The sequence below is a fragment of the Fringilla coelebs genome (assembly GCF_963513975.1).
Source record: "Fringilla coelebs genome assembly, chromosome: 10".
NCBI classification, from domain to species: Eukaryota; Metazoa; Chordata; class Aves; order Passeriformes; family Fringillidae; genus Fringilla; species Fringilla coelebs.
Genome location: NC_140036.1, coordinates 15,113,143 through 15,135,403, shown reverse-complemented (window position 1 = coordinate 15,135,403; position 22,261 = coordinate 15,113,143). Strand labels below are relative to the sequence as shown.

The window sequence follows — 22,261 nt, the reverse complement described above, 5'->3', positions numbered from 1 at the left end:
AAGGATATGGTTAACTGGTTTAGGCTGCTTTGGGCACTTAACACTGCTCCTCCAGGAAAGATGAGGGGTCACCCCATCTTTCTGTGCAGCAGAATGCAACAGCAGAGGTGTCTGAGTTCCTACTGCCCCACGTGCCCCCAGGCACCTGCTGCAGATTATTGATGGTGGACGAGTGGGTCATGGAGTGATTTTGGGTTAGGCACTGACCCCAGAGAGAAAAAAATGGTCTCTGTTGTCTTCAGCTGTAGCTGCAGCTGGACAGCAGAAGTTGGCATGTTGCAGCAGGGCTGGAGGCAGCACTGACCCATCAGGAGATGCCTCAGCAGAGAGCTGCGCTTGTCCTCTCCTCCCCTGAGGGGAGGATGCATCACTGCATTCATCCTGCTGTGAAACTGCCAGGGCTGTCTGCCTACTAAACTCCTGTGTCAACTTAGAGTTGTCTAGCTTCAGCAAAGGTAGACCCAAATACATGTTCTCAGCTGGGTATTTGAAATAGAGCAGATAATACCTAGTACTTAGACCAAAGAGATTTTTTTTTTTTTTTTGAAGGGGACTTGCAAATGTTTTGTGGCTTCTGGACAGTTTGCCTGTGAAGTTTTTCTAACAGCACTTATTTTTGGACTTGGACCAAAAATACCTCAGAATTTTGAGGGCTGGGCCTGGATTTCCCACTTGTGCTGCCTTTGAGAAGACTTTCTCACTTACGGCAGTAAAAGATCTCATCTCTGTCCAGCAGCTCTGACTCTTCCTTCTCCAGATGGGCACTGCTTCTCACCACCACTACAATGGGTTTGGGAAAGGGATTGACTGGAAAAGTGAGTTACAAAACAATGCAAATGCTTTTAATTTGTTTTGGGTTCAAGGCTTTCTTAAAATTGATTATTTACATTTTCTTTTATTATCTAAATTTGGAAAGTCTTGTTTTTCCAGAGATGCACTGATTATTAACAAGTGTCTATGTGCTTTACCAATTTGGGGATTATCCCTTAGGAATGGAAGAACGAAGCCGGACAGGTCACCCAGGGGCTGGGGGTTGAGCTTGGGTGTCCTGAGCTCCAGGTTTGCATTCTAACTCTGGGCTTCTCCACACAGGTGGTCTTCTGTGGGTTATGAAGAGTTTGCACCCCAGACTAGAAAGCACCAATTGCAGTGGGCAGGTGGGGGAATTGGTGTGGCAGTGCTTCACCTTGGCCAGGGCTGAGAAAGGGAGTGGGTGTCAGGGCTGAGCAGAAAGGAGGGGATGTCCATGGCTGAGCTTCTGAGGATGGATAAGAAGGGGTTGTCAAAAGTTGAGTGGGAGATAAGAGATGTCTGGGAAAGTTCACAAGATGCTGAAGGAAATCCTGAAGGAAAAAAAAAAATAGGAGAGAGAATCTCAGGTGCTGGTGGAGTGCTGAGCTGCCTGAAGCCCTGAGGATGAAATCTCTGTTATGCAAAAGTGGTCCCTGTTGTCAGGCTGAGGATGATATGTAAATAGCTCATTAGATGAGCTGTTGATAGGAAATGCAGTGGGTTCCTGGGCTGTGGAGGTACTGAAATTGCTCAGCTTCAAGAAACCACTCCCAACAGTTCGCAGGGAGCAGGCCATGCAATGCTCATTCTGGGAATGCCAGTGGGAGTGCAGAGGGAGTCTGTTCCTCCCAGTGGAGCTGTGCAGCCAGCACTGGAGCAGGGCACTGGTGTGGGGCACAGGGCTGCTTTGAGGGGCTGCCACAAAGCAAATGTTGCCTTCACTGCAGGCAGTCTTACTCAAGATGAAAGGACATGACGAAAGGAGAAAAATCCCCCTTGTGTTTTGCAGCATGGTGAATTAGGAGGATTACTCTGTACAGCCAGTTTCATTTTCTTTTGGTTAGGTCAGTGTTGCCTGTGCTCTGAAGACTTGAGTAAAGAGTAACCAGGAAGCTGAAGCATCCCTTCCTACTGCTTTCCATTCATCTCACACACGCTTCCAAGAGACAAATCTAAGTCACAGGGAGATCAGGAGGCACTGTTAGAGTAGACCCTAGCAGAACACTCAGCATTCCTGTGAGACAGAACTGCTTTATTTCTCCCAAATACCATAGAGCTCACAGCTGCAACAGGGTGTGTGCAGGGCAAGCACCCTTTGCCTAGAGAACAGGAGAAGCTAACAGTCCTCCCTGGTCTGTCCTTGACAGATGCCATAGGACACCAGCAGTGTCACAGAGCCCTTTGCTGCTGCCACTCCCTGTTCCTTCATGTTCCCTACATCTCCTTGGCTGTTGGCCACTTCTGAGATCAGGGTTCACCCTTCTGGCAGTCAGCTTCTTTCATTTTCTAATGCATATCCCTGCACGACTTGACCACTTTCTCACTGCTGCCCCTCCCCATAACCTGTGCTGCTGTCCACATTTTTTTGTGAGAGACCAAATCAGTGAAACATCTGACAAAGGTGGAACCGGGAAAAAAATTGAACCATAGGTGGAAGTTCTATTCTGTCTCAAAAGAATCCTGTGTTGGCGTTTGTTATTCCTTACATTTGTCCTTTCTAACCCATCCATCTATCAGCATTCTCTTAAAGTTATATTTTAGGACTGACACATAGGGGCAGCATTACTTGCAAAGACAATCTGAAGGGTTTAAAGAGCTTGCTGGAAGTCTAAATTTTAAAATGCTAAACCTGAAAGCTCAGCTTAAAATCGAAAGGAGAATAACGGCTTGTGAGCTCAGTTCAGCACAACCTGCCTCTGCCAGCATGGGAGCCAGTCTCTTGGGCTCATGTGAGTTAAGACCTTGGAATATGGCATCAGGCAAAGAAAGAAGCAGGAAAATGCATTCTACAGTGCAATTCGTGCTGCAAAGAGAGGCTGCTTGTTGATGAAGTAGACACAGAATGAGGTGCAGTAGAGGTAGATGAAATTCAACTGCAACCTTCTCCGAGGGGGTGGAGAGCCTGCCTGTCTCCCATTTGGCTTTCATTCTGCCCCCCTGTTTAGAGGGTAGCAATGAACCTGTTTGATTTCCAATGGTCTGTAACCTTTGGGAAAGGGTTACAAGGGGGTGCTTCCAGGGTGTGCTCTGCTGGCTGAGGGTGGCTGCTCCAGGCACGGGGACAAGAGCGCTCCGCAAGTCGGGGAATTCCAGATGACATCGCCTGCCAGGCGCACGCTTGTCCCGTGCTGCCAGACCCAGCATCCTTCTCCTCTTGCACAGCTGTGAGCTTCATTAGGTACCGAGGTCTACAAATCACTGCAGTGTTACAATGCAGAGCAGGGGGAATTCCAGCAGGACGAGGGCTGCCAAGTTCCTACAGTTTTAACGGTGTGATCTGAAAAGGAGCCCCCTCCCCACGCAAAAACTAAAAATACAACTGACTCCAAGATTCAGGCATTTAGACATAATGCTCATGAACTTTAAATTGTTTACCACGGCTTTTGATGCACTTCAAGGTGTAACTGGAGAAGGCAGGGATGAGCATGTGGATTGGGATTGCTGGAGCTGAAGCTGCCGACTCCTCTGTGACTTAAATCTCTATCCAGCTCACACCCTGTGGTGGCTGAGGGCTAATAATTAATATGCACACAAATTAAGGGATTTTAAGGGTTAAATGCTGTATAAATTCAGGAAGAAAGATTAGGTTGCAGTCTGGAATGGAATTCTCCTTCCACCCTGAACTCTGTGTGCGTCTTAAAGCTGGTCACGGCATTTCTGCAGCCCCTTGATTTTCATTCCTGGGCATCAGCATTTTGTTGCCTGAAGATAAATGAAGTTTGAGAGTTTCTTAGTACAGGAGGTAGTGTATACTCTATCGGAAGAAATTAAGGCCTTTCTGAATTTCTCTAGTAAACACCCAAAATCACTAGTTCCTTTTAGAGCAAAGTACCACATTGTGACTTGGGTGACCAAGGTTATATTTATAGCTTGCTGCTTCCTTTTTTTACAGGTAATATGGGAGTAATCACAGTATCTTCCTTTGGTAGAGCACTTTGAGAACTATGAATAAAACGAGGCATATTTGATATCATTATTTAGACCTTATTAATCATTAATAAACAAATGTTGGGTACATTTGTATAATGTGGAAGTGCTATCTTCATAAGAACAGAAGTTCTTCTCTCTGCATCAAAGTTTCCTGAGTACTCTACTAGCATATTTTTTAGGGGACTGTAACTTGTGAAAAAAGATCAAAAGTTGTAGCTTACAGACAAAGGCTTTGCTCACCCCGTCTGCATGTCCACGGACTGAGAACTACAGGTCTAGTGACAGAAAATTGTAGACCATCGATAGACATTTCATAGGGAGAAGCAGAAAGCAACACTCACTCTAGTTTGGGAACAAGCAGAAAGAAAGCTCTCAATAATTTTGCTCATTTCTGCTGTGAAAGACTTTATTTTATAAAATTTTACAGTGTGGCCTTACACCAACATCACACCACAAAGTTCTCCGCCCATAAACCATACTGATAATTTCTGAGGACTTCAATGCTGCTGGAGAAACACAAACCAAACCAGACCTCCAGTTTTTGAGGGAAGTGATGGAAAAATGGAGGTGCTTGGACCTCTTGAAACCCAACCCAGCAGCTTCACTGATATACCTTATTAATTTCCGGCTTCCTCACAAACCACGCTATCACCCCGGAGTAGCTCAGGGTGTTGAAGCACCAAGCCGGTTTCGGATGAAAACACAAAGGAAACCAGCTAGCTCATGGTTGCGACAGCCTTTATTTTTGGAAGGAGGTTGCTGGACTGGCACTTGCGCCCGCGGTGCTCGGGCTGCGCCCCGTGTCAGATCTGACCCCTACGAGCGCAGGCAGGCGGCATCTGCCTTTAAGGTTCAACGCTACAGAGGAGGGGCTGGGCTGTGCATGCTCAGTCTCTAACCTGGGTCTTGCTTTTCTCGGGAGCCTGTGGCTTCTCCCCAGGGGTAAGTCAAACCTGGGTGTTTTGGTTTGAGCCCTTTCTAAGAAAGATTGGTTGCAGTGGAAGGTGGTGTTTGGGGTGAGAAGTGTTGCGGTGTTGCTATAGTTGAGTTTAATGGCTTTCTGTCATTGTTTCCTGGGGTGCTGAGTGGCTTGTTTGCTTCATCTCTAATCTCTTTCATATGAAGGTAGGAAAGGGGGTAATGTGGTGAAGAATGGAAGGATGTGCTTAGACTGAGCAGTGGGAGCAGAAATGGTCTTGTTTTCTCTCCATTTCACCACCACTTTTATGTGATGCTGGGCCAAGCAGTCAGGGCTTCATTTCCTCCCGTGGTGGGACACTCAGCTGGAGGGAAAGGCGACAGCGGTGTGGCCACAGTTTGAGAGACAAATGCTGTGCCTTTCCTTTTTTGGAAGGGTGAGTTGATTTTACTTTGGGTTTTTTCTTGTAAACTCTGAAGTGGAGTGCTGTGTGGGCACAGCTACAGGTGTGTGCTGTCATTGCCGTGTTTTCAGAGATGTCACTCATCAGTGGGGTGGCAAGGGGGATCAGCTGGGGCACATCCCCACTGGGGGCTGTAACACAGCTCTGCTGGGGGAGTGCTCAGGAGGCAGCACAACAATCAGTGTGCCTGGGGCTCCGGCCCACCTAGCGACTGTGGAGAAGTGCTTTCACCTGGACTCTGGGCAGCTCTTGTTTCAGCAGATAAATAGGAGCTCAGTGGGAGGGCACGGCCGTCTGAAGCCTGTCCTGGGATCCACCGGCTCAGGAGCAGTGTGCCAGTGCTGCACAAAGGAACCCTGCTCTTGGTGAGGTGCTGCTTCGGGGAGAAGACTTAACTTGCTTTTAATAATCCCCTGGTGGTTTTTAGAGGAGGGGCTTGTGGATGCAATGTCCTATTCAGCTTGCAGTTTGATGGGGGCTGTAAATCCCCCTGTAGTTCCTGGTGCAGTTAGTGCTCTCTGTTTGTGAAAAGCATCCTGCCAGGTAGTTCAGCAGTTGTTGCAGAGACCTTACAGACTTTGAACTGAGACAATCTAGACAAGACTTACTGCTATGCCTTGTTCTGTTCTAGTCAGTATTTTGGTATAAGAGGTTGTGTTCAATAGTGCCATTTCCTGCAGTGGCCTTTGGGATGAGCAGATGTAGGTAAAAGAGATGTTGTTTAAATGCTTGTTAATAAAAAAAGCATCTGGTTCGTAGAATAAATTTAAGCAATGCAGTCTTGTGATGACCTTTAGGCAGTCAACAATTATCTTACCGGAAACAGCATTTGCTGGTGTGGGAAAAGACAATTAACTAAAGTAGTGACACAGATTTTACATAGGCTTTAGCTGTTATTTTCCAGTGGAAATTCAGACACCTAAGTATGTGTTTGGTAGACAGAAGCTTCTCCTCTTTGCTGAAGGCTGTTAGTTCAGGAAAATAGCAGGAGATTTAGATTCTGTTGAGACCACGGTGAAAGATACAGTTTATCTGGCATGCAGCTTTGTGCTGAGCTGAGGTTGGTTTTCTTGCCTTCTGACAGCTCTTTCCTGCCTGAGAACAGGGTGCACCAGACTGAGTTTACTCTAATGCTGGGGCCTCCTCTGTAATGCTGTGGCCTTGTCACAGCTGCCTTGCCAAGGCTGACTGCCTAATCCTGCTGCCTCCTTTGGAAATAGAGCTGTGCAGGTAGTAAAGGTGTTGCAGAGGGTGTTGAAGGAGTCTCTGTGAAAACATTAACCAGGAGACTCCTTGTGCTTGGTTTAGGGAAACATGCCTTTTTGGTCATCAGATAAAAACTGGCAATGCTTTTCCTAGAATCAGTAAGCTAGGAGTTTGTCTGGCTACAGGGATAAAGATGATGCAGCTGGAGATGTCCCTCTCTGGAGAAATTCAGAGTTGGATTTAGTAGGGGGATCCACCAGGTGTGTCCTTAGCTGGTGCAATGCTTTCCAACAGCTCTGTTAGCTGCAAAGGTGTCGAGGAACAAACCTGGCTGTATCAGTTTCTGCAGCTGGTATCTCCTGCCCTGCTTGGTTGGGGCAGGTTTGTGGAGTTGCATCTGAACAGGACCGCCAGGGTGAACTGGCACACTTTGCCTTTTTGAGACAGAACTTTGTCCAGCAGTGAACCAAAGCTGGGGCGTGCTGAGGCATGCAGGAACCTTGTCGCACTGAGACCTTTTGAAGGGGAGGTCTCTGAGAAAGGTCTAGTTTGGTATAACCCTTTTTTCCTTGAAGTCAATTCCTGTCTGTGCAGTAATGAAATGTGATTTTTAGTGTACAAGTCAAAAGCAGTTGTTATAAGTGGCAAGTAATTGTTAGAAATGAGCACTTTGATGGTTTGAGAGAACCCATTGTGGGGTTTCTCTGCCCATTCCTGGTGGTCAGGGCTGCGTACAGGGTATTGAGCAATGCCTGTGGTCTGTCTGGGTTTAGCAGCAGAGGAGGTTGCAGAGCTTCCCGCTCGTGGTGGCATTGATCTGCAGTTTGTATGACAGGCTTAAGGGCAGATCTGTTCTTCTGGGTTTCAATACGGCATTCTTGGAAGTGTCTGACCTGACTGAAAACCTGAAAGGAGTAGGTCTGGGTACTTTGTGGGATAACTGCTGTTCTCAGAGGATTTGTGATGATTTTTTTTTCCATGTGGCGTGGGCATGTGCTCCCTTCAGCAAGGGAGAGCTATTACCCCTGCATTTCTGCATTTCATTTCTGTTTCTGGCTGTTTGTGAACTTTTAAATTATGCAGGAGGTTTTTCTCCTAATCACAAAAAGGATGAGGAACTGAAGTGATGCTTTCACCTATTTTGAGGCACACCCAGCACTGGCTCCAGGGGAGGTTTAAGCCACTTTTATTTCCTTTGGCTTAGAATAACAATCTGGTCTTTTCAAAGAGCATGAAGTTCTGTGGACAGCGGAGGTGAGGAAAGCCCAGCTTTTTGCAGACCAGAGTCATCCTCAAAATGAAAGAGGCTATAAAAATTCAGTAAAGAGAGCTAGATACCTTTCTGACAGCAGCCAGAAGTGAGTACTTCAGGAAAAGTGGAGTAAAAGCCCTATAGTGTGATCCTCCCTCTGTAACACTCTTAATTTTGGCAGCTTAAAAAATTAGGGTCTTCCATACAATTTGTTTAGACCATTGTATTAATGAGGACCCATATGTGCCAAACCAAATATTAGTTCAAGACTCTTTGGAATCCAGTTGTAACCTTGGCTCCAGCCATGGCCATTCCCCTGGCAGGGAATGTGGCTGTTCACTTGCATTGTGCTGAAATAACTCTCATATGGGAATTCTGTAGGACACCCCCTACCCTATAGCAGGAAAGGTGCTCACCTGCCTCATACTCTGAAGTTGAGCTGAGAGTTTTTGTCAACTGCAAATATAGTGGAGAAATTCTTCTCACCCCCTTTACATCCCTACTAGCCGTCAAGTATTTTGACAAGGGTCTAAAAGCTGCTGTGTTTGAATTTAGAAATTGGCCAGTGGGATGAGAATGTGCAGCTGTGGAAGGCATGAGTGCTCCAGCTCTGTCACTGCTCCTCTTGGGCCCACCTATTTCTGTGAGGCTTGTGGGAGCTTAAGGGGATAAAAATGGCCAAGGTAATTAGCAGATCTGGTGGAAATCACTTGGTCGGGCTCAGAAATTGGTGGAGGTGAGAAGGCAGTAGACAAGCCGATAAAATCTGATGTGATTTAGCTTATTTCCATAGAAAAGAAAAAAGAAAACAAAAATATTATTATTTTAAATAAAAAGAGAAAAACAACCAAAACCCCCCCAAACCAAGTAAAAACACAATCCAATACTTAGTTCATGACCTCAGCTGCAGTGGCTGGGTGTAGAAGTCACCTAAATCATTCAAGGGCATTCCATTTAGACAGGCACACAGCCTGGGACAGTGGAATCCCACACTGCTTAGCTGCTTCACCCACTGCAACTACCTGCTTCATATGGGAAGTTGATTATTTGGGGGAAAAGGGAAAATGGTTTGTTTGGCTTTGGTTTTTTTACCCACTCTAGGATTCTTATGACACAGCATCCCAGTGGACTCTGATAAGTATTTAACTTACTGGGAAGGCCAAATTCTCTCCCATCTAAATGCAGCATCTGCAGCAGTCTGGAATGTGTGTGGTACAGCTGTGAATGTCTTGGGCATTCAGCGTGTCTCCTTTTTCACACAATAGCTTCTATTTATGGGTTTTCATTGAGCTGGACTCATGAATTCAATTATTCAATGATTATTCAATGTCTCTGTGTGTGTTTTTCTTTTTTTTTTTTTTTTTTTATTTTTTTTTATTTTTAAGGTTTGTAGAAACTCCGAGCCCCTTCTCCTGGAAGGAGAGTTACTACCGATCAGCCATGTCCCAAAGCTCTCAGCCCAGGGAATTCCTCAGCCCAGAGGTGATCCAGCACATCTGGGACTTCCTGGAACAGTAAGTAACCCTTATGTGGAACATGTGCAAGGTGTTTTAGGGCAGGATGCCTCTATAGTTAGGCTGCTCAGGGGACTGATGCTGGGGAGTTTGGAATCTTCGGTGCTTGTTGGTTGGACGTGGCTGCGGTGGCTGGACGTGGCTGCGGTGGCTGGACGTGGCTGCGGTGGTTGGACGTGTCAGTCTGTGGTGGCTGACAGCTCTGGGCTCCCCAGAGGCCCTGTGCCCAGGCTGGGGGGACCAAGGGCAGCAGTGACCCTGATTCTCTGCCAGGCCTCTGGTGGCTGAGCTGAGCTTCCAATGGCTCGTGGTTGGCATCTGCCCTGAGGAAGCGGGCTCATCGCCCTGTGTCCAGGCTGCATGTTTGCCCCTTGCTGATGCCAGGGAGGGAGAGGAGGTGGAGATGGTGCAGAGTTCACCCTGCCAGGTCCATTGGCTGAATGCAAGTTGACTCTCTTCCCATTCCTGACTTGCCATGACTGATGCTGAAACAATCACTGCTCTAAATCCTCCATGAGTTCTGTCTTTGAGTGATTTGACTCCTCTGCTCTTGCCTCAGAGCGAGTGAAATGTCCCTCAGGGCCCTGTCCTGTTCAGGGCTGCTCCTCAGTAATTCCTGACTTTGCCATGAGACTGGCTCGTGATAATGCCAAGTCCTGGGCACAGGGGAAGGGAAGGAAGGTGGGGTGGGGTGGTGGGAAACAGACCTTGGCCAGTTTTAACTCCATTACTGTGTTTTTTCCAGGCCAATATGCTCGGTTCAGCCAATTGATTTAAACTTCATTGATGGCCCATCTGAAGATGGCTCCACAAACAAAATTGAGATCAGCATGGATTGTGTCCGGGTGCAGGACACCGAGCTGAATGACCCCATGTGGGTGAGTAATGACAAACTTCTCTCTCAACCTTTGGGGGCAGAAGGGGAGTTTTTGCAGGAGCTATTCCAGCTGCATTGCCCCAGGGCCATTCCCACCTTGGCTGGCTCCTCACCTGCTCTTCTCCTGCAGGAGAGAGGGATGAGGCAGCTGAACTGGCAGGAGAGCTGAGGAGCCTCTTGCACAGGCTACTCAACCATCCCTGCACTCTCCCTGCTTAGAGCTAGTTTGACCTCAGGGTTAAAATAATTTGGATTCTGGGCACATTGCATTTTTGCTGACCAAGGCCAGAGGTTCTTCACCGGTTTTTCTTCTCTTGAGGGTCATATATGAGTGAAAACTTGTTTTCAGACTGTGGTTGGGTTCTTTCCCCCTCCAGTTTCTTCAGACTAGAGAGTGTTTGTAATGAGTCTTGGTCATGGGTGTCTCAGGGATATGGCTCAGGACTGGAATGCAGATGAGGCACTGGTGCTTGCTGGCTCATTGCCTTTGGCACTAACAGACTGGCTCTTTCTTAGCAATAGTTCTTCTGAAGAAGCCAGGTGCTTTTCTTGCAGGCTGGAGCAGGAGGTGTTTCAGGAGTTTAAGTTGCTCATGTCCCATTTTTGTACTTCTTGGGTTTTGTATACTTCAGGGTAAAAATAATGTATAGTTTGAAATTTGTGTTGGTATATGTAAATTTTCTTGTTGCTTCTCTGGATGCTTCCATCCTGAGAAACTGTTGTTGTTTAATTCCCTGCCTAATCAACCACGATTTTTGATGTGCCCAGTGGTGGTGTGTTGGCAGTATCCTGGTAGTGTTTGTGACCTGGAGGATTGTGTCTGCAAGGAAGGATCTCCTGGGTCCCTCTGGTTGCAGTCCCTGGTGACAGGAGGCTTGACCTGTCAGTGCTGCCCTGGTGTGACTGCTGGGGAGGCTGCCTTGCTCTTCCCTTTCCATGAAGGTTGCACAGGGTTAAAAAGCTGCTTTGAGGTCAGGTATGTGCCTGGATAATGTGGTGAACTAATCCAAGTGCACAAGGAGAGGTGACCTACATCACATCTGGTTATCTTCTGATTCAGCATTTGGGGGCACAAGGGGTGGGGTGCAAGCCTTCCATCAGCATCTAGATCTTGGTTTTTTCCACCATTATAGCACAGCTCCAGTGAAATGGTGTCTCCTCAATCTACAAAAGATTCTCCATATTTACAGGAGATTTGGCTTTTCAAAGTGGACTCTAAGGGTCTGTTTGACCTATGTCCTCCTAAAAACCAATTCCTAACAGTTTAAAGGTCATTAGCAGTAACTTTTCTCCTTCCATACTCAAATCTGGGTTTGTGGCATGGAGCACAAGCCCACCTCCCCATCTTCTGTCTCTCCAGGCTGTCTGCAGAGCCCTGTGGTGGCTGTTGGCTCACTGAAGGCCTGTTCAGTCTCCCCTTCCCTCCGTGCTGCAGTGAAACATGAATGGAAAGTCCCTTCCCCTTGTTCTCTCTGAGCATTGCTGCCTGGGAAGGGGACAAGAAGCTTTTTCTATGCAATTACTTCTTGCTGATGATGAGTTTTAGCCCAGCCTTGCAGGAGGCATTTCTAGAGAGGCCAGGCTGCAGGGCGACTACTTTTTAAGAAGTGTTTTTCACTGATGTGACAAGCTGAAGGGGGAGCGGGCAAATTCCATCCCATCCTCACCCTTACTGTAAAGGCAGCAGCTCGAAGTACATTAATGTATGTACATTAATAAATGTTCCAGTTTGTCTTCAGTGGAAGACAGAACCTTCTCTCAGTTGAATGCCGGACAAAAGCCTTCACAAAGCAAAATATGCGCTGCAAACCTGTGCAAACAGCCCGTCTTTTAAAATGAGGAAAGCTCTTTTTACTCCCCTTACCACCACCACCACCTCCCTATAAATTTGCAAACATCCCTGACAGGTGACAACTCCCCTTGCAGAGAAGTCTGTGTTTGCTTTGCTGTTTCTGGGGCTCAAAGCGGCTGCAGCTTTCATTGGCAGAGATTGTGTAGCCTGGGGCAAGGTGTTTGCTTTAATCTGAAATACCTTACAACTCTCTTCCCCTGCAGCTTCTCTTTTCCTTTGGATGGCTTCGGGGCACGAGCTTCCCTTGCACCTGTCTCTGCTGTAACCTCAGCCATGTCACTCCTAGACACGAGGTGCTGCACGCAGCTGATTGCAGCAAAGGGTTGAAGAGGGCAGATAAACACAAAGGAATGCAGCAGAAACAGAGGGGCCCAGGGAGATGAACAGTGAGATCAAGGCAGAGTGCTTTATAGTATTACATTTGTCTTAGGAAAAGAGCAAGGCCAGTTTTTCTCCAAAATGCATCACCATGTGAGATTTAAATGGGTGTAGAACAATTAAGAGTGGTTTATTTAAAGCAATTGTCCTTGTGTGGACTTTAAAGCAATTCCAATCAGCTTTTAAAATAAGATTTGCACCTTCTTGCAATTTATGGCTGAAAAATGAAACGTCTTAAAAGATGTCCATTCTTGAGCCTAAGAGTTGTGTTGGTGGAACCTGTGATTTTTAGTTTTTTTATTATTTGACTTTTGGGAGTACAAGTGCTTGTTCACAACAGAACTAGTAGTGGGGAAGGAGCTGCAGGGCCTGAAGAAACTGTCCCACAAGTGGGCTGGAAAATGATCACGAGTTCTGCCCTGTTGAACACCCATCAGTTGTGTTCATTGCCTTGAAAATGCAGCTCTTTGGGGAGATACCCAGGGGAGAAGGCTGGGTGACACAGAAACCCCTCTCGTCTGGGCTGTAGCCCTGTCTCTTGCTGAGACCTTGCAGCTCTCATGCACTTGTTTTGAGGAAGAAATAATCTTCTGTGCCTGTGTAAGAAACTGGTGATCTGCACTAGCTTGGGATGAAGAGATCTGGAGGGGGCAGGAAGAAGTTTCAGGCTCTGGTATGACATTAGACAGTCAGCAACCTTCCCCAGCCGTGTGACCGGCTCTTTCACAATGTCCTGGGTGGCCCATCCTGGCTGTCAGCTGTGGCCTTTCCTTTCCCCTGGTGTGAACCACAGGCAGACTGGGAAACCCCAGCAAAAATCTGCCTCTTTTGCATAACTGGAGTGAAGGGCTGGTGGTCCCTGTGGGTGTGGAAAGCGCTCATTTTGTGCCATGGCCCTGGTGTGGGAAGGAGCTGTGGATGGCCAGGAAGGTAAGCTGCGTGTGTGTCCTTGTGTGCCTCCTCCAGTCATTCAGTGACCAAAGAAGGTGGTCCCCAGCCTGTCCTCTGATCAAGGATGTAGCCAGCAGCTGTGGGGTGTGGTGGGGTAATGTCCAGTTCCCTGCATTCAGGATGAACACTGATTGCGAAGCCTGTATCCTGCAGTGCTAGAAATCAGGTAATGTTACAGCAATTTTTTATTTGTGTCTGACTGGTGAAATGCCCTGGGGCATCAGGGAGGAGAGGTCTGGAGATCCCTCTCTAGGAGTGGGTGTGTGGCTGTGCAGTAACCCCTGCATTGTCCTGGCACCTTCTTAGTGCTGTCAGCTTGCTCTACCAGGTGCAAAATTGCTTTCCCTTACCGTGTCTCAAAAGTCCTGTAAGCTCATTGATGCTAAGAGATGCTGGTCTGGACCCAAAGCTGCTTTGGGCTACAGATTTCAGCAAGAGCCTCCCGGTAAAAGGGTTATTTGAGGGGGTTGGCAGTGTTTGTAAATCTTCTGCCACCACCACCCCAGCAGTGTGGCCAGGGCTCTGGGGACCCTGCTGGCAGGAGCTGGAGTGCTGTCCCCAGGGATGGAGCAGCTCACCCCTCCCCCTGTACATACCTTCCTGTCATGCCCCTGAGCGAGCCGTCCTCCCTCCCGCAGCCCCTTGCCTAACCAGTTCAGCGGAATGCCTGCTCCCCAGACAGTGCCTGGTCAGAGTTTTCTTAACCTGGATCCATCCCTCCCCATAAAAGGCAGAGAGAATTCCTTGCCTTTTTTTTTTTCCTTTTTTTTTTTTTTTTTTTTTTTTTAATTTATTTGTTCTCCTTCATCTTCTGCAAATAATCGTGGGGATTTGCTGTGTGTGGCTTGCTCAGGCAGTGCTGAGCAGCCTGTGGGGAGGGTTTCTACCCTGGGCATGGTGGTGTGTGTAGGGCTGTGTTTGGGTTTGGGTACATAGCTTCATGGGCTGTGGGTGTCCCAAGCCTGGTAGCTACAGAAATTTTGGAAGTGCTAAGTGTGTGTTTCATAGTTTTAAAACTGAGAGTTTCAGCTCTGTGGCTTTGCTCTTCTTTATGCTTTATGCACAGGTAACCGTAGGCTGTAGGGTAGATAGACTGAATGCATCTTGTGTAGGAAATGGAGGTGTTGAGGCTCTCAGCCTCTGTCCTTTTACCAATGACACACCTCAGAGTTGGTATCTGATGCTTCCCAATGGAAACAAGCAACCTTTCCCATAGTTAATCTGCTGTAGGCTCATGAAAATGCCACCAAACCACCTTGTACAGAATACATTCCCAGGCTGCAGCCCAGCAAGCTGTAGAGGAGCTGTTCTGGCCCAAGGTGGCTGCTGGCTCTCTTGTGCAGGCTCTCAGCCTTAGCACCATGGAAATCAGTAATTTGTATTTGACGGCCATGCACAGAATTCCTGGTCCCCATCATGTGGGAGCTGTGGTGAGGACCAGCTGTGCACCTGATAGACAGAAAAAGCTTCCCCCCCCTGTCCTGCATGACTGCTGTGTTCCATCCAATGCTTTAATATTAAAATGCAGGCTCTGAACTGTGTTAAATTGCTTCTTGAAAGTGTTTTTCTGGGTCAGGAGAAGAGATCTCCACTTGTTGCAAGGTAATAGCTGAAGAAGCGAATGAAAGTTGGTTATGGGGTGGTGGAACTGTGGGATGGAAGGATGTCCCTGTGTGCCCACAGCAGGGCGGGGAGCTGATGTGGTGAGCAGTGCAGGAATGGTGCCTCTGTGCAGGGACTGGCTAACATGTGATGTGTGCTGCCACGGGCTCTGGCAGCTGCCACAGCCCTGCATTTTGTTGGGAAATGGTTTTGCACCTGGAGGATGAGGCTGATTTGATAAGGAGATGCAGCAAAGTGGCTTGTGTGCTCATCCGTTTCCATGCCTCAGTATTCCAGGACTGACCATAGCAGAGAAGGAAGGAAGGACTTTGTACAGCACAGGGATGTGATCAAAGCTTTTATTACTGTCTGGTTTTTGTTTGAGAGAGTTTGAGGCTTGCCAAGTTTCTCTTCTTTGTGGTTATTTATTCGTTCCCTAGCTGTGCAAAGAAAGTTGAGATTATGCAAAGATATTTCCATAATGAGCAAAGACATTATTCTCTTGGAAGCTTCCCTCCAGCACCTCTCCTGTTTGCAGTTGAACTCAGAAGCTCTCCTAATTTAGGCTTGGCTTTGTAAGCCTGCTGATGTTTAATCTTCTGCTGCATAGGTCCCTCCAAATGATCCAATCATCACATTTAGGGCTGCAGACCCAGATCTAGAAATGGTCAGTTCTTTCAGATAAGAATGAATGCATCTGTATGTTCAGTTTAATCAGAGTCTGAAGACTTCCCTTGTCTTGTGTGTAGCAGGGCTCTAAAGACATATTTGTTTCTTTAAAATAACTTTTCCCTATTTCCCTTTCCTGTGCTATTTGGCCCTAGTTCTGGCTGCAGACCAGGGATGGGTACATTTCTTCTTGTAGGAATGTAGCCAGTTGATGAGTAGTATCCTTTTACCAAGTGTTTTGTTTTTAATGTCACTTCCCAAGATTCTCAATGGTACTAAAGAAAACTAATGGGCGATCTGTGTGCTGTGTGATCATTTTAGAAGCATATTTAAAATTCCTTTAAATATTTCTTCCCTTTCAGCATCTTGCTGTACATTCATCTTGGGAACGAATTGTAAGCTGAAAAGCACAAACCTACAGGGAGAGAGTCACAGTGAAATGGGTTGTTTAAGGAGGTGTGGCTTTAACTCCCCAACTCTAGTGCTGTAAGCACCTGATGTGGAAGAGTGTGGTAACTGGAGTCCTCTGCCTAGATGCAAATGCCTCCAAACAAAAGAAGCAGTCACTTCAGAAAACATCTTCCTCAAGCAGCTGTGCCTGCCTCCTGAGGTTTCCATGGTGCTACACATGCTCCTTGAGCAAGTATGGAGCAGTAATGTGTTAGTGCTTATTTTACATCTTTAAAAGGTCTGCACAAACACCTAATTAAAAGGCATCTTGATCTTGAAACAATAGATTGTAGGCGCTTTTCTCTGGAGAAAGTTTAAGGCTTATGCTGTCTTGATGGGAACTTCACTCATGGTTTCTATATAGTTGATAGAATCCTCTTTTTTCCCCAAAATTCACCTTCCTCTGGATGTTTTGTTTGTTTTGTGTTATTTTTTGTTGGGTTGTTTGTTTTGTTTTAATGATAAACCAAATTGTGTGAAGAAGGAAAATAAGGTGCTTTTCTCTTGTTAGCTGTAAGGGTGATAATTGAGCTGTCCATATCCAGCCAAATGACAACTCTGTGGAGCTTTTTGGTACCCCTCTGTGGGGTGAGGTGAGTAGAGGATGGGAAGCACCTCACAGTGCTGTTTCAACTGCAGAGCTGACCATGCCAGGGAGGGGTTTCTCCTTCCAGGCTGAGACAAACCGGGAGCACAGCCCTGGGAGTGTCCTGCTCCCCTTCCTTGTCCAGCACAGCAAAGTGTCTGTGCTGCAGCCAGCTGTGGGGTGTAGCTTTTGTTTTAAAAGTTCTCTCTTGCATTAATTGGGATTCTTGCTTTGAAGAGAGTCTCAGGCATCCAAAGTCTCACTGTATATGTTGCTTTGTGGTTCTGCAGATTCTGCCCACAGTCCTCCTAATGACTATTATTTTTTCCCTCCAATATTTCACAAGGAGACTTCTGGACTAGGTAATATTTTCTACTGAATGAATTTCTACCATCTGCTTTCCACTTCACTGTCACTGATTTGATAGCACTGAAATTAATGAGGGAATGAATTGTCAGGCAGTCACAAAAAATTAAATCTGTCTCTGTGAAGCGTAGATTTAAGGAGTGGTTTGTGGCCTGGGTTCATTTGCTCACTGCTGACTGAACTCTTCTCTAATCAGCAGCTGAATTTGCAGAGATTAATGAGAGATCAAAGGAGCTTTCAGTAACAAATATAACTGTCACTCTAAAAAGTGTGGACTTCTATCTCCAGCCTGTTTAAATAGAAGAAAAAGGTACTCTGAAGCACTTTTATTCCTCCTTGAGAGCATGGATGGGTGTAGTGGACCTCATGGTGATGTCCAGACTGGATTAAAATTAAACAAGTCTGAAGCAAAAGTGATCAATCTTCTGAGGAAGACCAGCACTTCAAAGTGCAGCATTTCTTCATAGGAAAAAAGGCATAAACAGGCTTCCAGGCTTGCTGCCTTGGGAAGCGTGTTGCGCTCCAAAGCACCTGGGCAATATCGGATAACAGTGATGTTTTAATACAACTGTGAATGGCCATGGGTTGCAGGGTCAGGGTGTAACCAGGCGCTCAGAAGACTCTTCTTGAATTATTGCAAAGTGGTAACTTTCATTTAAATACCGGATTATTGTAAAAGGGCTTGGGTGGGAGGGAGTTGGCAGCACACAGAGGCCGGTTAGAAAGGGCTGCCGTGGTTGTGCCTTTAGAAACAGTTGTGCATTTCCCGAGACCTGTCTGTAGTTTATATAAGATAAGGGACTTTCCCCTCATCTGCTTGTGCAAGACCAGCCCTGGTCTGTCAACAGTTGCTCCTTTCTCTAAGTGAAAACAAAAGCTCTGTAATCTGTTGCTATCTCCTTCTCCCTTTCCCTGGCTGAAGTGCTTGGTCTCTGGGATGTAGGTTTGTGCCATGACCCTGTCCTGTCTCCGGCTGGAGGTATGGGACTGTTTATGCCAATTAGGAGCAATTGTTATGAATTTTCTTGTGTAACTTCCTCTCTCTTAACTTCTGAAAAATATTTTATAAATATGGGGATTAGGGGTGGTCAGTCATGCTGTGCTGAGCATCCAAAGATGCTCATGAGACAGAAATGCAGTTTGAGTGTTGAGGGTTGTTACTCCAACCAAAGAGCTGCCCTAGCTTGAGCCCCCAGAATCCCCTGGACACATCTACATGCATGAGTGTCTACTGACCCATGGGTTTGCATTCATCAGTGTGAAATTATCAATTATCTGCTGGCTTTTAGTTTTGTAAGCTTATGTGCTGCCTTGCCAAGATATGTGTCCAGATGGTTTTACCTCTAAGCTTTCATAGTGAATGTGAAGGATCGCTAGGGTACAGTAAAAGTGGGAAAATTAGATGAAAGGTGCACCAGGAATAAGCGGAAACACTTTTTCTATAAATGATTTGTATGCTTTGTCCGCCTCCTATGTCATACACCAGCTGCGGGAGGTCAGTCACTGCTTGCACTTTGGTGGGAATGACCCTTGATGGGGTTACAGGATTTTTGGTTGTGCATACAGTGGGGCAGGTGTGGGTACCTTGCATCACCTTGGCTGGAGAGCTGAATCTCTCCAGAGGAGTGTCTTGCTCTCCCTCATTAAATGAAGCTCAGCAGCCGGAGGGCAGAGGCCCGGGGGCTGCGTGCGCCCTTCCTAAACCAATATTGCACAGCGGTTGTGAAGGGAACTGGTTTTGTTTCACAATTCCTTTCCACCTTCCCTCTCCCCCACCACATAGCGTTATCTCTTGACACGATGCCATTAACTCTCTAATTAGCCCTAGGGGTGTTCTGGAGGAGATAACGAGACTGTAGGAGCTCAAATAAGCAGCGTGCGCAGATGTTTACCCAGGGTCGGAGGGCAGGGCTGTTGTGACAGGGATTGCCTTGGGGAGGGCATGTTCCTTGGGAAGGAGAAGCCGACCTGCACCATGGGCAGAGCTAGGAGCTGGGCTCTCCTCCTGCCTTTTACCCTGCCCTTTTAAAATGTGGGAAAAAATGCACTTTGGAGTCCTTGGAAGAAGGGATTGATCCTCAGTACTAAACACTTGCAGACGGGGCGTGTTTCTAATTTGAAGGTTTGTACATTTGAGTGCATTTCAAAGAAATTTCTGGACTTCAGACCTGTCCCTGGGTCAGTGGTGAGGAATTAGGAGGTTCAAATTTGTGCATCAGGTGCAGCAGAGAGGTTTCTCTGAGAGCTGGGGGTGCCTGGTCCCTCTCTTGCATATGGATCTGCTGCAGTTCCATGCAGTGCTGGGATGCACACAAGGCTGTAGCCAGTCAGCAGCAAGTAGGATGCTGCCTTTTATACCTCATCTCTTTATTTGTTCTGTCTTGCCATAAATGGTTAGATTAAAAACAAAAAAGAGGAAAGTCCCTGTTTGAGGGACCACATTGTTTTTTTCCCTCTCTTCCTTGTGGTTTGAGCAATGCAGATCAGCTCTGCATGACTTTTCAAGAAGGCAGGTTGATTTTTGGTTTTTGGTTTTTTTTTTTTTGAAAATATTTAAGTATTTTCTTTTGGCTCTTTAACCTGGCTTCCTGCTATTGCAGAGTACACATCTATCCCTGTAAGATCTGCCCTGGAAAGACTGTCAAAGCCAATTGGCAGAGGCTTGTTTTTTGAGCATTCAGCAGTTATTCAGAGGTAACAGGAAAAAAAAAAATCCTCCAAAATCTCCGTTCTATTTTTTCCCTCCTCCTCCTGTTATCTCAGTCCTAATTTGTAAACATTTCTGAGTTAAGTGAATGTCACAGTCTGTGGTGACGCAGTGGATCCAGATGCTATTTTTATACAAGTGGAGAGGTCTGAGCAGATTTTTTTCATTTGATCTGCAGGGAATTCTGCATGAACTGCCTAACACGCAGGCAGGTGTGCATGCACACGCCCCCCTTCTACAAGAAATTACACAATCTCCAATTAACACTGCAGTTGTGGTAATGGCATTTTTAATTGTCACAATTTTGCGCACTCCCCTGCGACGGGAGAGGGTTACTGAGAGCTTGCCTGTGGTACTGGTGAGAGGAGCTGGGATGAGCCATGTAAGAGCACGGGGAAAGAGCATTCAGACAAAGACTCTGAATCAGCAGTTTGACTTGGCCAACATTTTGGAAACTTTGGGGTCTTCTTTGCATTTTATTTTTTCTTTGGCATACCAGCAGGACCCACAAAGCATTGCCACAAGCTTTCTAGAATATCTGAGTCAGACCTGGGAGGGTTGTAGCTGAAACTTTCAAATCTAACTAGCAATTATTATTTTTAGTTTCCTACAGTATTGGAGGTAAATTACTCTAAGAAGACTTCCTTTCCTGGGGCTGATCTACTTTTTTACTTTCAATCCAACTAAGCATCCAGAGCATGAGTGCCAGGCTCTTCTCTTGACACTTTGTTTTCTTTGTTTTCTACTTTATTCTTTTTGGAGTGGGAGAGAGTTTGTTGGACTCTAAAAGCAGTGTTAAACCTTGTTCATCTGCCCTCAGTGTGCAGTCATTCTTATTAATGTGTGAAAGGAGGGCCTTTGCCTGAATCTGTTTGCTTTTTCTGATTAGGCTAATTGGTATGATAAGGCATATCTCTGTTTACAAAGATTGTCTTGCCATGACTTCAGACCATTACAGTTGATGATTCCCTTGCAGGCCTGTCCAGAAGGCTCAAACAAATTATGACTATCACTGTCCCACAGCTGAAAAGTGAATGTGCAGTGTGAGGAGGATGGGGGTGTCCTTTTGTTTTTATGACTCAGCCATTTAAGCATATGATATTTCATGAAATCAAGTTTTCCTCTGAGAACCCCAAAGAGATGCTGCCTGGCTGCCATTAGGTTGTTATATGCTCATCGATGTGAAAATTTTGTACCTGCAAAAGGAGAGAATCAGATGAGGGTCTGGGAACTTTTCTTCCTCATTATAAGGTAGAAAGGTTCAAGCCTTTACTTTTCACTTGTGCCACTGGTGCCAGTGTGAATATCCAGGGCATGGCACCAGCCAAGAGAGCATCTCAGGAGGAGAGTGCATTTAGATCTGAAGCCAGTGAAAGAAAGCTTGGGTCCCTGGCGTGATGAGAGGGGCACACCTGTTGCTGGGCACAGTGTCTGGTGCCTGCTGTGTTACCTCCTGCCACCCCTGCTGGCATGGTGGTGTCCTCTTCTGTGTCCCTGGTGGATGATGGAATTGCAAAGCCACTTGTCCAGCATCTGATTCAAGGTGACCGCACAGGGTAATGCATCTGAAACATTGAGCCAGGTTGGGGCTGTGTGTACAGAGGGCAGGGATTTGTGCTGACATGTCAATTTATTCATGCTATATACACCTCTCCTCGTGTTTGACATGCAGATCTCTTTGGATAAACTTCCACGTATCTCTCTGTATCTGGGTGTTGCTTCACCCACAGCCACCTCCAGCCACCTGTGGGGCAGAAGATGCAGATACCTCACACAACAATGCTGCATTAATGACCTGGAAAAGGAGGATCTTCTGAATTTCAGAGCATAGCTATGAAAGAGGATTTTACAATGACCTACTGAGGTTGGGAGATTTATTTATGTGCCTTCTGCTGTCTCCTTCCCCTCCATAGTTTTTGAACTCATGGACCAGTATGAAAAACTGGGCAATATTTAGGGATCAAAATGGTCATCTGAGCATAGCATAACTTTCCCTCACTGTTAGACAACGGAAGATCCATGGGTGGCATGAATGTCCAGCTCTGTGTAAGCTTTGCAGTGGGCAAAGAGCCCCGTTCAGCTAACGGTGCTGTGGCTGCTCCCTGCAAACTTCACCTGGATCTCCAGATTAGCACTGGTGTGGCTTTTTGGCTTGTGCCCATCCCGGGTGAGATCAGATAAGTACCTTGGGCACAGTCCCTGGTCTAAGGTGGTGCTGGGGAAGATGGAGAGGAGGGCAAGGGGCTGTGGCAGTGGTCTGTTGAGTTGTTCCTGTGCTGTGGGAAACTGGCCGTGTGCTCGACAGCTCTTGCTGCTAGCTCAGGAGCACTGAAGGTGTGTTTGAAGCCCGGGTGGCCCCGACCCGAGCTGGGATATTGCTGGCCGTGGTAGGTCGGGAGGGCTCAGTGCTCCTCTCTGCAGCCTATTCTCGGAAGTGCCTCCTTGCGCTGTGCTTGGTGAGGAGGAGTTGGGAAGGAGCACTGGAAATGCTTCCAGCCTTTTGCTTGCACCCAGCAGCTCCGGTGAG

The 22,261-nt window shown here is 46.8% G+C and overlaps 1 protein-coding gene across 1 annotated transcript in view; it reads left to right on the top strand.

The window, feature by feature from the left end:
- TP63 (tumor protein p63) overlaps positions 1 to 22,261 on the top strand; it is a gene marked incomplete at its 5' end in the record, with an annotated part of 96,699 nt that overhangs the window by 8,177 nt on the left and 66,261 nt on the right. Inside the window, 2 exons of the mRNA XM_084212298.1 lie at positions 9,168 to 9,296; positions 10,042 to 10,174. Of these exons, the coding sequence (XP_084068424.1) occupies positions 9,168 to 9,296; positions 10,042 to 10,174 (262 nt within the window). The remainder of the gene's footprint in view (positions 1 to 9,167; positions 9,297 to 10,041; positions 10,175 to 22,261) is intronic.